Source organism: Crotalus tigris, unplaced genomic scaffold (genome assembly GCF_016545835.1).
Source record: "Crotalus tigris isolate CLP2741 ecotype Arizona unplaced genomic scaffold, ASM1654583v1 scf7180000023720.1715460, whole genome shotgun sequence".
NCBI classification, from domain to species: Eukaryota; Metazoa; Chordata; class Lepidosauria; order Squamata; family Viperidae; genus Crotalus; species Crotalus tigris.
Window position 1 is genome coordinate 253,943 of NW_024100139.1, and position 13,729 is coordinate 267,671.

General features: G+C 47.1%; 1 protein-coding gene across 6 annotated transcripts in view; it reads left to right on the forward strand.

Moving 5' to 3' along the window:
* Window positions 1-7,057: 7,057 nt before the first annotated feature.
* CABP1 (calcium binding protein 1) overlaps window positions 7,058-13,729 on the forward strand; it is a 46,231-nt gene continuing 39,559 nt past the window's right edge. For 4 of the 6 annotated variants that reach the window (XM_039321179.1, XM_039321181.1, XM_039321180.1 and 1 more), the window contains exon 1: window positions 7,058-7,686. In XM_039321179.1, the coding sequence (XP_039177113.1) occupies window positions 7,177-7,686 (510 nt within the window). In that variant the 5' untranslated portion in view covers window positions 7,058-7,176. Of the gene's footprint in view, window positions 7,687-11,521; window positions 11,823-13,729 lie in introns of those variants that run through there. The other 2 variants (XM_039321185.1, XM_039321186.1) reach the window with 1 other exon arrangement.

Sequence of the window (13,729 nt, forward strand, 5' to 3'; positions counted from 1 at the left end):
GTTGCAATGTCCCGCAATCATGTGATTGCTATTTGCTACAAAGATAATGGGGGATACCAGATTTGCTTAATGACTGTGAGGAAAATGATCCCAAAATCAGATGTGATTCAACTAGAAATGGAAGTTCTATCTGTGCTCCCAACCTAGAAGAGCATTGCTTCAAAAAGCCTTCAATAGACATCTCCTCCACTGGAAGCTATCCATGCTGGTGACAGTCACTGTGCCTTATGATAATGGATTCCACAGCATAATAATAATAATAATAATAATAATAATAATAATAATCTGTAATACCATCAAACATCCACATCTGCCTATCCCAGGTCCTGGGTAAGGACTCGATAGGTAGACAAAATGCCAAATCCAGTCTGAACATCTGGCTGACTGTGCGATGATCAACAACAACAACAATAATAATAATAATAATAATGAAGTTGGAAGGGATCTTGGAGATCTTCTACTCCAACCCCCTGCTCAGGCAGGAGACCCTATACCATTTCAGACAAATGGCTGTCCAATATCTTCTTAAAAACTTCCAGTGTTGGAGCATTCACCACTTCTGGAGGCAGGTTGTTCCATTGGTTAATTGTTCTCCCTGTCAGGAAGTTTCTCCTTAGTTCTAGGTTGCTTCTCTCCTTGATTAGTTTCCATCTATTGCTTCTTGTCCTGCCTTCAGGCACTTTGGAGAATAGCTTGACTCCCTCTTCTTTGGGGCAGCCCCTGAGATATTGGAAAACTGCTACCATGTCCTCCCTCATCCTTCTCTTCATTAAACTAGACATGCCCAATTCCAGCAACCGTTCCTTATATGTTTTAGCCTCCAGTCCCCTAATCATCTTTGTTGCTCTTCTCTGCACTCTTTCTAGAGTCTCAGCATCTTTTTTACATCGTGGTGACCAAAACTGGATGCTGTATTCCAAGCATTTACAATCCAAGGCATTATAAAGTGGTATTAATATTTCACGTGATCTTGGTTCTATCCCTCTGTTGATGCAGCCCAACACTGTGTTGGCTTTAAAAAGTATCTTCTTTGATCTCCCCTAAATCTCTTTCCAATCGGCTTCAGTGGGTGACCCCTAATTAGTATTTTGGCAAAGGGAAAAAAGCTACTCTCCATTCACTGTGTATGATTTTATACTGCCTCCCGCAGTCTCCTTTTTTTCTAAGCAAACGGGTCCCACATTTTGTAGCCGAGGTATATCTGCAGCATATGACCAAACAGTCAAGATGGCAGCCACAATGGAACAATATAAGCTCCATCCATTTTTAGTGCAGTCATCATCTTGATTTTCTAACCATACCTGCACATGCCTTTGATCTGGCCTAGCCTCCCCTCCTCAGGAGACATTGCCGTCTTCTGCATGTTTGCAGTTCTGTTATATTCTTTTTCAAATATAGGGACTAAACTGGGCACCAGACACTGGATGTTCCACCCAGAAAACATTATCAGATGAATTGGGCCTGTATTCATTACTTTTACTGCTTTAAATCTGTCCATCTGATCCCTCAAAACTTCGAACTGAGCCCCCTTCATATATGGAAGTTGGGCCAATTCTCCACTTCCCTCCCCCAGCTCTTTTCAGCCCAAATGAGCAGAAGAACTTGTGAATGGGTGAGGAAGCATTTGATTCACGGCAGATGTTTCCCTGGAGGCAGAAAAAAACCCACGTGGCCTGTTCTCTCTCAAGGTTATTCACATGGAACAACATCCCTTCAGCATTTCTTTTTGTCATCTATTTTTTATTAAGAATTTTTTTAAAAAGATAAAAGCTAATAAGAAGTAATATAAAGGAAACAACAAAAGGAAAAAAGTACAAAAAGAAAGAGAAAGAAGTAGCTTCAATTTTCTTTACCACAATTATAAATACAAATAAAAAACCTACCTCTTACTCTATGGTTACAAAAACTGTCTTTTTTTTCTGTTATCTATTATTTGTTTGTCAAGCTACAAAGAATGCTTACGCTGCTGAAGCCATTTTCTGCTTCTTAGCTTCTTACAGACTGGGAAGGGGAGGAAAGAATGGAATGTAGGCTTCAGTCATCGGACTGCCAAGCCATGGGAATCTGAGTCATCCAAAAAGACTGATAAACTTTCTCTTAACAATTATCTAACGTCTTATTGGACAATGTGACCTGCACATTTGGGAGGGAGGGAGGTTCTATACTTTAATATACTGATTTTTGGCACCAAGAAATCAGAACTGGTTTTGCTTTCATCTGTGCCGATATGATTTGCTCAATAAAGTTTTGCATTAGAAATTGCATCGTCCCAGCTATGCTTACTTTGTTGGGTTTGTCAGTTGGAACGTTGACACTATTTTTCCTGTTAAAAACATTCATCAGAACTTCCTCTTTTTTTTCTGTATCATGCAGTCTATAAAGGGATCCCTTACAGCAGGGGTGGGGGACCATGGCCCTTTTATGTGGACTTCAACTCCCAGAATTCCTGAGCCAGCTATAAAAGGGCCATGCTGACTCAGAAATTCTGGGAGTTAAAGTCCACAAGTCACAAAAGGGCCATGGTCCCCCACCCCTGCTGTAAGGGATCCCTTTATAAACTGCATGATATAGAAAAAAGGAGGAAGTTATGATGAATGTTTTTGATTAAGAAAAAAAGGTTCCCCACCCCTGCCTAAGGCATTTCTATAAGCAAGCCAACTGGTGTGTCTTGGAGGTTGCATGGATGTGCTTCAGGCAAGCACCATTTGTTTGGGGGACAGAATCATCTGATAAAGACAAACTCATGTGACTTGTGTCTCCTGGTACCGTCAATGGAAGAATCCGCTCCTCACTGGGAGAACAATCTGATTCTGAAGCCAAGAAAAAATTGTTCCAGTTTGCTGAACCAAAAGGCTTGACTGTTGATGCATCTGGGTACCACCCCATCCACATCTCATCCTTTGGCTGACATTGTTTTAAGTTCTCTTTCCAGATCAATTGCAGAATTGTAGAACCTAAAGTTGGAAGGAACCAAGGAGTTCCGTGCAAGAATCCACTCCTACAGCAATTTCCAGAGACATCTCTAGCCTGTGTAAACACCTCCCTTGAGGGTCCATCATCTCCCAGATTCAAAGCTTTCCACTGTTAAAAAGCTTTTTCCATTAAGAAATTATTCCTACTGCCCATCCAAAGCCTACCACCTTGTAACCTAAACCAGTGGTTCTCAACCTGTGGGTCGGGACCCCATTTGGGATCGAATGACCATTTCATGGGGGTCGCCAAACCATGCTGTCCGCCATTTTTTCCCTTTTCCCTAGCTGTCCTACTCCCTCTTATTGGTGGCCACACCCACTTGGGGGTCACCACAACATGGGGAACTGTATTATGGGGTCACGGCATTAGAAAGGTTGAGAACCACTGACCTAAACCATTCTGAGCAATTTTGCCCATCTCGTACATGATAGCCCTTCAGATACTTGAAGAGCACTGTCATGCCTTTCTTCCGGCATCACAACTTCTCTTATCTCCAGACTAAAAAATACGGATGCCTTTAATTCTTCCTACTCATTTTTTTTTTCTTCCTGGCTATTTATTGTCTTGCTGGCTCTGAGCACCTCCAATTTGTCCAAGTCCTCAGATGTAGTGTTCACAATTGTGGTTGCTTCAGGTACCTTGCTGCACTACTGTATTAAGAGGCCTTTTCTTGCCTTGAAAAACAGGTGGATGCCAAGGCTGGGCTTGCTTCAGAAGCAGTGAATAAACATATTATGTAAAATATTAAGTGTCTTGACAATTCAGTACTGCCAGATGGCAAATAATCCACCCTCTCTCAAGAGGCTGTTTACGTAGCTCACAGTTGAATCACAAGAGATCTTTGTTGGGATGGGTTTGTGTTTTTTTTACCCAGGGCAGCTTTACAGGTCTTTTGTGCCCATCTGCAGATGGCCCCAGGATGAAGAGCTGGGCATAGCAGGAGGAACATGTGGAGTTTCTCAAGCAAATATGGACTGAATGAACGTTTCTCAAAGTCAGTTGTTGCTTGAACCTCCTAGCTTCCAGTCCAACAATATTCCCTCCTTCCCTCCTTCCTTCCTTCCTTCCTTCCTTCCTTCCTTCCTTCCTTCCTTCCTTCCTTCCTTCCTTCCTCCCTCCTTTCCAAGAGATGTTTCTATAACTCTTTCCTGGACCAGAATCGTACTCTGCACATTCCCAAGAATACTTTGTTCTTTGGCTGGTTTTAAAATAACAGTGTCTCCTTTCAGTGGAAGAAAATGCACTTTGTTATATGGTTAGAGGACTTTTAGTTATTGCAGTCCAACTGTAATGCATATGTGTGGGGAAGGGTTGTCTGTCACTATGTGAGTGGAATGCTAGCTGGAAAATTCTGGGAATGAAGTCCACACATCTTAAAGTTGCCAAGGTTGAGAAACACTGATTAGACAGTGCAAAATGGGTGGTTTCTCCCAATCCACAATTATGCAAACACTTCCAACTGTTAGCTTTTAGGGCCTGAGACAAGCACAGACATACATTATGGAGGGAGTCAATCAAATTATTGCAGAATCCAGGGTCCGTTGACTCAAGAAAGGCACCTCCAAACTTTGATTAAAGTAGCTTTGGGAAAATAGGGAAAGAACTATCACATCACAAGACATAGGCATTCTTTCTCAGTTAATGTGGAACCACAATCCTAGCCTGGTTAGGCCATTTTAATCAGACCGTAGAAAAAACCATTTCATAACTAATCGTGAACAATTGACTTTCTTCATCAAATCAATTGCTCCTCCAGAATTAGGGCTTCCTCCATTAACCAGCTTTGCTCCATTCATAAACTAGCTCTGCAGAGTTCAGTTGAATGAAACAATAGCTACTATTCACACATTGCAAGAGTCAAATGGTGTTTTGTCAAAAAAATTTATTAAGGAAATGTTATGCTTGTGCTGTAGGAGGCCTTGAAACAACTAAGAAAAATATAACTGAAAATGTTTGGTGATTAAGGAAGTGTTATATTTAATGTCATTTTTTTAATGTAAAGCTTTAAGACTTCATAAAGAGTGTCTATTGGGTTACTTGTTATCAGACAATCTGGTGCTCGTGCATGTTTCTTTTCCAATCCAACTGTAAGATGGTCTCTGGTTACCTGTGGAAATATATTGCAGAGGGTTACTGGGCATAAAAATAGCCTGCTGTGACCTCAGGTGTCAAGTGGGCACCTGAGAAAACTGAGGAGAGAATGTTTGGCTGCTGATTCACTGTGTCTCTTTGGCCCAGGAAAGTAATTCTCTTAGTTACCTTTGCAAGAGAGAATTTGGTGCCATGGCCAAGTTCTAAGGGATAATGAACCCAAGATAGATTACACTTCAGAACCTGAGATGGTGAGATCAGTTCACACAACCTTTGTGTCTTTGTGGCTCCGGCATGGGCCTGTCCAAAATGAAGACAAATTTTATTTATTTATTTATTTATTTATTTATTTATGAGACTTATATACCGCTTTAAGTGCAAGCACTCTCTAAGCGGTGTACACCAGTAAGCAATGTGTGTGTGTGTGTGTGTGTGTGTGTGTGTGTGTGTGTGTGTGTGTGTATATATATATATATATATATATATATATATATATATATATATATATATATATTTACATTGCCCCCAACAATCTGGGTCCTTATTTTACCTACCCCAGAAGGATGCGCCAACCATCCTTGTGCAGAAAAAAGTTGGCACTCAACTTGGCACCCAACACTTTACTGGTAGATCACGAGTTCTCCATCAAATCTAGGCAGAACTCAATCTGCCTGCCAATTTAACTAGGTCATGAAGGAGATAACAGGCATGCAAATAGGCAACCCAGAAAAACTTTGTTTTAGCCCCTTTTGGCTTCTAGGCTGTTTGGAGGTAAAAAAATTTTTCCTGAGTAGCTACTCCATCCAAAGAGCTTCAGGGAGGGCTAACGGTCCCTTTTCACTTCTGAAACAAAGTCCAATAGAGACTCCTACTTTTTAGTTCCTCCCCCTTGCCACCACTTGGAGGGTGGGCCCCAAAGGGGTGTGGGAGGGTAGGCTTCTCCCAAACCAACCCCATTTAATATTAACTTTCCTCTATCTGGCGAGAGGAGAGAAAATTTGACAGTGACAGTAATGCAGCTTTTTTGTGAAAATGGCCACTCACCAGTTATTAGAGTCAATAGAGACTCTGAGCTGAGGATCATCACACAAAGATGATTTCATTAACTGCAGCAGCAGCAAATCGGGTCAACCGCGTTTTGACAGCATGGCCACATTGTACAACTCATATGAATTAAATAGTGGTGGCCAATAAAGGCACTACAACATCATTGGATTCCTCTGAAGGAGTCATCAGATTTTAATAAGATTATTTCTTAAAATATCTGAAACCTTGCAAAATCCAACAGCAGATGACCCCAAACTTTGGCCAGTGTTAATAGTAGATAGGGAGAGGGAGGGAGGGAGGGAGAGAGGGAGGGAGGGAGGATGACTAGCCACCTGCTAACCAAGTGGAACTTGAGAAATAAAGTAGGATTAGTTCTGGTTAGTAATTGGATGAGAGGCCCCCAGGAAATCCCATGACTGCGAGAAAGCCTGGGAAAGGGCAATGACCAGCCGCTCCTGCATTGATGCCGAGAGTAGTTGAGAACTAGCATCAGGACTTGAACTTGATTGGGACGAGATTTTATCCTTACGTGACTATAACTGAATTTGATGTTCTTGATGTTGCCAGCCAGCTCCCCTAGAAATTACTGGCTTCAGCAGATGATAGAAGAGGAACACCAGGACGAATCGGGTGGTCAGGCAGGCAGGTCAGGCAGACTACAGCCCCAGGCGTCAACGCCCCCGTCAGCCTCGGGCCGTTCGCCTGGCCGGCACCCTTTCAGTGGGCAGCGCGGCGCGGGGCGCCCGCGGATGTCCCGAGCTCCGGAGGCGCGGCGCTTCAGCACCCACGGCTGCGGACAGCGCCAGCGGGCCAGGCGGCAGCTGCGCGTCGAGGCAGCCCAGCGACTCCGCTCTGAGCTGCTCGAGCGGCGCGCAGCTGCCCGGCGCGCCCGCCTGCCCGTTGGCGCTGTCCACGGCCGCGGTGCTGAAGCGCGGCGCCCCCGGAGCCGCTTCCCGCGCGCGGGGTACTGGGGTGGAAAAGAGAGATCGCTTCGGCGGCGGCCACAGCGCCCCGCCCTCCGCCTTCCCGCCTTAAGAGCCGCTCCGCTCCGCGGCCGTGCCGACCATGAGCTCAGCACCGCACCAGAGCGACTCCAAGGCGCCCCTGCGGCGAGCGGCGCGCGGCGGGAGCGGCAGGCGGGCACCCGGCCAGCCGCCGCCCCCGCCGCGGAGCCAGAGGCGGATCGGGCGCATCGCGGCCGCGGCAGAAGCAGAAAGCAGCCCCTGCCCGCCGCTCGTCGCCGAGCCCAGCGCCAGGAGGCCCCTCTGCCAGCCCGACGCCGCGGCCAACGGGAGCCTGCGGCGGCGCCAACAGCAGCAGCAGCAGCAGCAGCCGGCAGCGCCGCGGCGGGGGCGCCCACGCCCCCAGGAGCCCGCGCAGGCGGCCCCCCGCCCGGAGGGGGAGCAGGACTGGCCCGCGCGGCGCTCCGACTGGGGAACCTCCGCGGGCAGTCCACGGGCCACGCCCGAAGCGTTGCTGCCGGCTAACGGCAAGAGCCCCGCGGCCAAGCCCGGCATCGACGGCGACCCGCTGGTCCATCGGCTGCGCCCTGTCCTGAGCGCCGTCTTCGGCCAGGTAGGCGCTCGCCCCTCGCCTTTCTCCCCGGGGTCGAAAACTCTGTTCTGGAAATGCGCTGCTTCAGGGCTGACGGGCATAAAACTTCTCTGAGTTCTCAGGGCCAGCCTTGGGCCAGCTTGGGGGAGTGTTTGTGTACTGGGGTGACTGAAATTCAACTGCGGAAAAGACAGAGGGTGGAAATGGAAAAGCACACTTGTCCTCCAGGTCTACATCCAGTCAAAATGGCAGGGGGAGGGGCACCTAGGTAGGATGTTAGGTGTTCCCGTTGACTGAGTGTGGGCACCGCCTTGGAACTCCATGCTCCTTTCTCGCCTTCTATTTAGAAACTTGCGCACCTGGTGCAACAAAGGTTTGACCTACCACATTGTCTGGGATTGGCCAGGCTAGGCTTTGTGTACCTGCAGGGCTGGTCTTGGTGTTGCCTTCTTGTGTCTCCTAGGGACAGTGTGGTCTGCTACCTGTGAAAGTAGAGACTCCACTCATACACACACACACACACACACACACACACACACACACACACACACACAGAGTCGGTATTCACACAAGTACTCAGATCAATTACTCAGTTACAAACCATTTACAGTACCATTGGCCTGGCATGATAAACGTGGTTACACTTAAGCTTGGCTAATTTTATGCAAGTTTGTCCCGTGAACCCAGTCCATTTGTTATGCTAGACTTTCAGACTGTGGGTTAATTAAGTCATCCTCTTAATCACATTGTATAAATGCAGCCTACAGTCATAGATGTGCAATCTTGCCATCCCTGCCCAGCTGCTGGGATGCTGCTTGCTCAGCGCACCTCCATTCCCACAAGGCCTTCATCCCAACAAGTGTGCCAGTCTGCCACCCGTTGCTCTGCTGCTCAGTGGCAGAAGAGGGAATATCTTTCAACATTGTTTTTCTTTTTCGTTCTGCTGTGTCTCCTGAAGGTTCAGTGTCCACTTGGCAGAGGGCAAGAGAGACATTAGCCATCCTTGCTACGTTTCCTGAATTGTGCCCTTGGTCTAATTCTGTGCATGCAATTAGTCACAAAAATGTGGATGAGGGAACAATCGGGGGGAGATTGATGGCGTGTAAGCTTCATCCAATGTCTTTCTGACCCAGTTCTGAGGCCTTCTGAAAGGCAGGAGGAAGAGAGCTGGAAGACGCCTGGGCAAAAGGGAAGGCAGAGACGGGGTTGCCCTCCCAGCTTGGAGAGGAGATCGAGGAAGAGGGGCTGGCTAAAATTTCCCACATGGAGGACAAGCAAAAAGACAGACTCCTGGTGCTGTGCACACACTAAAATTGTGATAGAAGCCAAAGAGGTCGGAAAAAAGGGTCCTCAAAAGAAAACTCTGGCCATTTCCTCCCTCATGAGTTCAAAATAGTCCCCAACCATTGCTGTCCTCTGGCTGGGGGGGGCCCTTGAAATCCTTGGGGGAAGGCTCAACTTTGCTCGATACCTTTTCCAGACAGCTGGGAAAAGTGAGATGAGAGGCTATGAACCTCAGGAATCGTGGCCTCTGCATAATATATCTGCTTTTTACAATCACAACCATCGCATAAAGGGGGCATACTTAGAAAGCGGCAGAAACGTAATAAAATAAAGCAGGCCATTTAAAGTCAAAAGTTCTTTAGAATATCTAGATTGGCTCTGCAAGCTCAAGCACAAATTCCGGTAGTTGGCATATCATGGTCCTTTTTGGCTAAAAGGGTAGGAGTAATGATAGGGCAAGATTCTGGACACCCAGGGGAGTGTTTATAAAAATGAAGTGGGATGGGCTAAAAACAACTGGGTGGGAGAGAATGTCCTCCTGTGATCTAGAACCCAGTTTCTTTCCCTACACTGGCGCATTAAGACCTACAGCCGTGCTTTGCAGGGTTTCAAGAAGATGCTTCCCAAAGGAAGGCTGTCCAACAGACCCATGTTTCTCAATCACATGAGCTTTGAAACATGTGGACTTCAACTCCCAGAATCCCTCAGCATGTTTGAAGCCTGCACATCTTAAAGGTGCTGGAGTTGAAAATTCTGCCATACACCAGCTAGCAAAGTAAATTGCAAGTCGTAATTCTGAAGTTTCTCTTTTACATCCCAGTCTCTTTCAGGATAATGTAGTGGCAACCGCTGACATCAGAGTGTAAGAGCCGAGAATAGTAATAGTAGTAAAGTTGGAAGGGATCTTGGAGGTCATCTAGTCCAACCTCCTGCTCAGGCAGGAAACCCTACACCATTTCGGACAAATGGCTGTCCAGTCTCTTCTTAAAAACTTCCAGTGTTGGAGTATTTACTGCTTCTGGAGGCAGTTCTTGTTTCTCATTCATATTTTGCAGGAATGGGGCGCAAGTCGCAATCCTGTAGCAATTAGTTGTGTGCTTTGTTGCGTTGCAACAAAGCACACAACTGATTGCTACAGGCATGCTTCAGGCATGCTTCAACTAATTGCTACAGGTTGTCCCAGGCATGCTTCATCATGATTTCTGATTAAAAGGAAATTTAATTATTAAAAAGAAATTAAAATTAAATTAACATTAAAAGGAAGGAGTAGTAGGTGATCCAGAAGGCAGTTCTTTCCCAGGAGAGCTCCTGAAGAGGAAGCAAAAGTCTCTGGAGACCGAGAGCTGATCCAGGCGAGGCTGTTTTGGCTGCTCCCAGAAGCCCCAAAAGATTCGCCAAAGCCAGGGAGAGCCCGTAAGTTTGCTTTCAACTTCATTGCAGGAGGAATGTGGGCTCTGCTCAAATTCATCTCTTTTTATTCCTTTCTTAATAAAAAGACAGCTTAAAACTTAATCCAGAAGTTGGAAAATGTTATTTGATTATTTATTATTTTCCAACTGTTAAGGGTAGTTTCTCTTCATCCCTGTAGCCCTTCCAATGGATTGGACTACAAATGCCATCATTTCTGGACTTGCCCAGAGATAACGTGGCTATACTCTAACATTATCTGGGGGGGGGGAACCCAATTGAAAAAGGTAGCCATGGTGACCAGGAAGATTTCAAAGTAACAGTTTGGCATTGCTAATCAAAAAATGGCACCTAAAAATCCACGGTTGGGCAAGATTTTTATAGACTCAATCAAAACGACAGAAGAAGCCTGAGCAGTAGAAATCTCTCAGGATTTTCCATCAGACAAGAAATCTGAAAACACCTTTGGAAATTAGGGCAGGTGTTGAAGTCGGAGAAGGCTGCATCTGCACGTTGCTTCTGAGGGTTGAATGCGGCTGGTATCTGGTTATACCGAATCTTGGGGGGGGGGGAGAAAGAAATGTAGGATCCTCAGTTGGGAAAGGGCCAAAAACTAGAGTCCCCTGTTCTCGTTTTGCGTCAAGGGGAGTCACACGGACAGCTTGCATTGCAGGGCACAGAAGGCAGGAAATCTCGTGGAGCGATGTGGGGCTGCTCTCCTTGCCTGGATTACAAGAAACTGCGGGAGGCTGGAAGAGAAGGGGGTCAGCGCTTTCCTCGGCTTCTGCATGGGAGAGAGAGTCTGTGGAATCTGCAAACCCTTTCTGGGAGGTGTTGCAAAGGAGGCCTTCGTTGATCAGGCTGCAGAGTTTCGGGGGCAAAGTTGCCGCTTCTTTACAGGTTGTGTGGTTTCAAGGTGAGAAGCTGCCTGTTGCCTTGAGCCTCCCGTTTTTATGACAGGTTGTGGGGTTCCAGGGAATGATCAGTTGTTCTTCGCTAGCGGGCAACTTTCTCCCGTCGGATGCTCCCCTCCTGGCTGCAGGAGTGACTTTGGCTCTGCATCTGGGCAACGGGGCATGTAAGGAAAGGCAGCCTGCTCGGAAAAGGCACAGTCAGGTTTGGCATTTGGGCTCCTGGTGCTTCTGGCACAGTGTGCTCGGTGTTCAGTGTCACTGACTCTGCGCTCAAGCTGAGGTGTCACATTAGACTAATGACCGGTTAGCGCACGTGTCTGGTGGAGTAATTGCTAAATCTTAGCCAAGCTTAGTTCTCTGCGGGAACGGGGCCCAGAGCCAAGTGCAGCCGGCTGGCTGAGTTGGCCAGTGGGAGCCAAGGTAAAGCTGAAGCCGCTGGAGCACCGGGAGAAGTGGAACCCCCAGCACCCCTTCAACGGAGGCTGCTTGTCCTCCTCTTCCATCACCTCCAGCCAGCAATGTCCCCCAGGGCTGTTGTGAGCCCAAGACCAGGTATGCTTCCTCTCAAGTCGGAATTACGCACTCTGCCTGCAATGAGAGCATTGCTGATGCTTGGAGTAGATCAGCTCCTGTTTGGGGGGGGGGTTCCTCTATCTGAAACGCAGCCTCTCAGGAGACTGAGACCCTCTTTAAACTTGCTGGTCTCCTTGTAAAAGATCAGCATTTCCAATGACGCTGAGGAAGCTGCGCAGGTTTGCAATGCTCAGCTTTTCACGCCAGTGGACCCTTCCTGTCGGATGGCAATGGGGACTGGCCTCGGTCCTTACAGCTGTTTCAATGAGACTGTGAAAATGTTGCTCTTGTTAGTGTTCATCCCTGGCTGCCTGCCCAGGATATATAGACAGGATCATCTTTGGCTAGCATGTCAGGTCAGCCCCCACCCCTAAATAGCACTCCTGCGATAGCCCAGGAAGTCTCCAAGGGAATTGGGTGTTTGTGTGTGTTTGTGTCTGCGGCTTATTAAATACAATTTGCTGGAGGCGTTTAGGAGGTAGATTGCAGTAGTCTTTGGCTGCGGTTAATTTATTAGAAGCGCGACATTCCAGAATGCGTCACTTTGTAAATCAAGTGCAAGCAAGTTCCTCTTCCGAGGAGATTACAGTCTAGAGTCTAGACAATGAGAAATGCGAGAAACAGTAGGCCGAGGCAAGGAAAGCCTCTGTGTGCAGCTGTTGTACATTCCCTTAAACTCCAGCAAGCCCTGGGAGTGGATGCCCAGAACTTTGAACTGGATTTTTCAGAATCCCATCTTCTTGTTTTCCCAAGTCCCATGTTCTGGCTGCAGAAGTGGGCAGGCAATGCATGTCGAAAGAGTCGAGACTGAAGAGAATTGTACAGCATAAAGAGGGCTGGGGGTGTGTATGTGGAACCCAGAGCTCTGCCTCCCACTCAAATCCATCACCACCCCAGCAGCAGGTGCCCATCCAGCCTCTGTGAAACACCCCCAGGAAAGCAGAGTCCACCGCAGCCTCCTCTGGCAAGAAGCTTTACTGCTGAGCAGGTCTCGCTAGGCGCAGTGTTTTTCAACCTTGACCATTTTAAGGCATGTGGACTTCAACTCCCAGAATTCCACAGCCAGCATTGCTGGCTGTGGAATTCTGGGAGTTGAAGTTCTGGGAGTTGAAGTTCACATGCCTTAAAATGGTCAAGGTTGAATTCTGGGAGTTGAAGTTCACATGCCTTAAAATGGTCAAGGTTGAGAAACACTGCGCTAGGGATTTTTTTTTTCCTGGTGCTGTCCAAAATCCGTCTCCTGAAAAATTCTGCCTATCTTCCAAATAGCTCTCCAGACACCGTCATATTGCCTTTCCTCTACTACAGTGGTTCTCAACCTTTTTAATGCCGTGACCCCCCAACCGGTCGTAAGTCGAGGACTACTCAACCGGTCGTAAGTCGAGGACTACTCAACTGGTGCAGCACCGTTTGCAGAATGGGACTTTTGGCAGGCTCAGCAGGGCAGAGACAGCCTGGACCATTCCTATTGGCTTTTGAAAGCCAATAGAATTAGACTCTATTCAAGAGAGTCTATTCTATTGGCTTTCAGAAGACAATAGAATAAAAGGGAGTAGCACAGCTAAGGAAAAGGGGGAAAAAATGGCAGACTGCGTTGTTTGGCGACCCCCGTGAAATGGTCATTCAACCCCAAATGGGGTCCCGACCCACAGGTTGAGAACCACTGCTCTACTATGTCTTCTCTTCTGCAGAGTAAATCTTTTCTTCACAAAGATTTTCTTCAAGGCTTTTTTATCACCTTGATTATCACTTCTGGACATCCTGCAGTCAATGTCTTTCTTTTCTCTTCTTTTAGACCAGGGGTGTCAAACTCAATTTCACTGAGGGCCGCATCAGCATTACGGCTGCCCTGGGGGAGGGTGTGTGTGACTAGTGTGGTTGCGGCC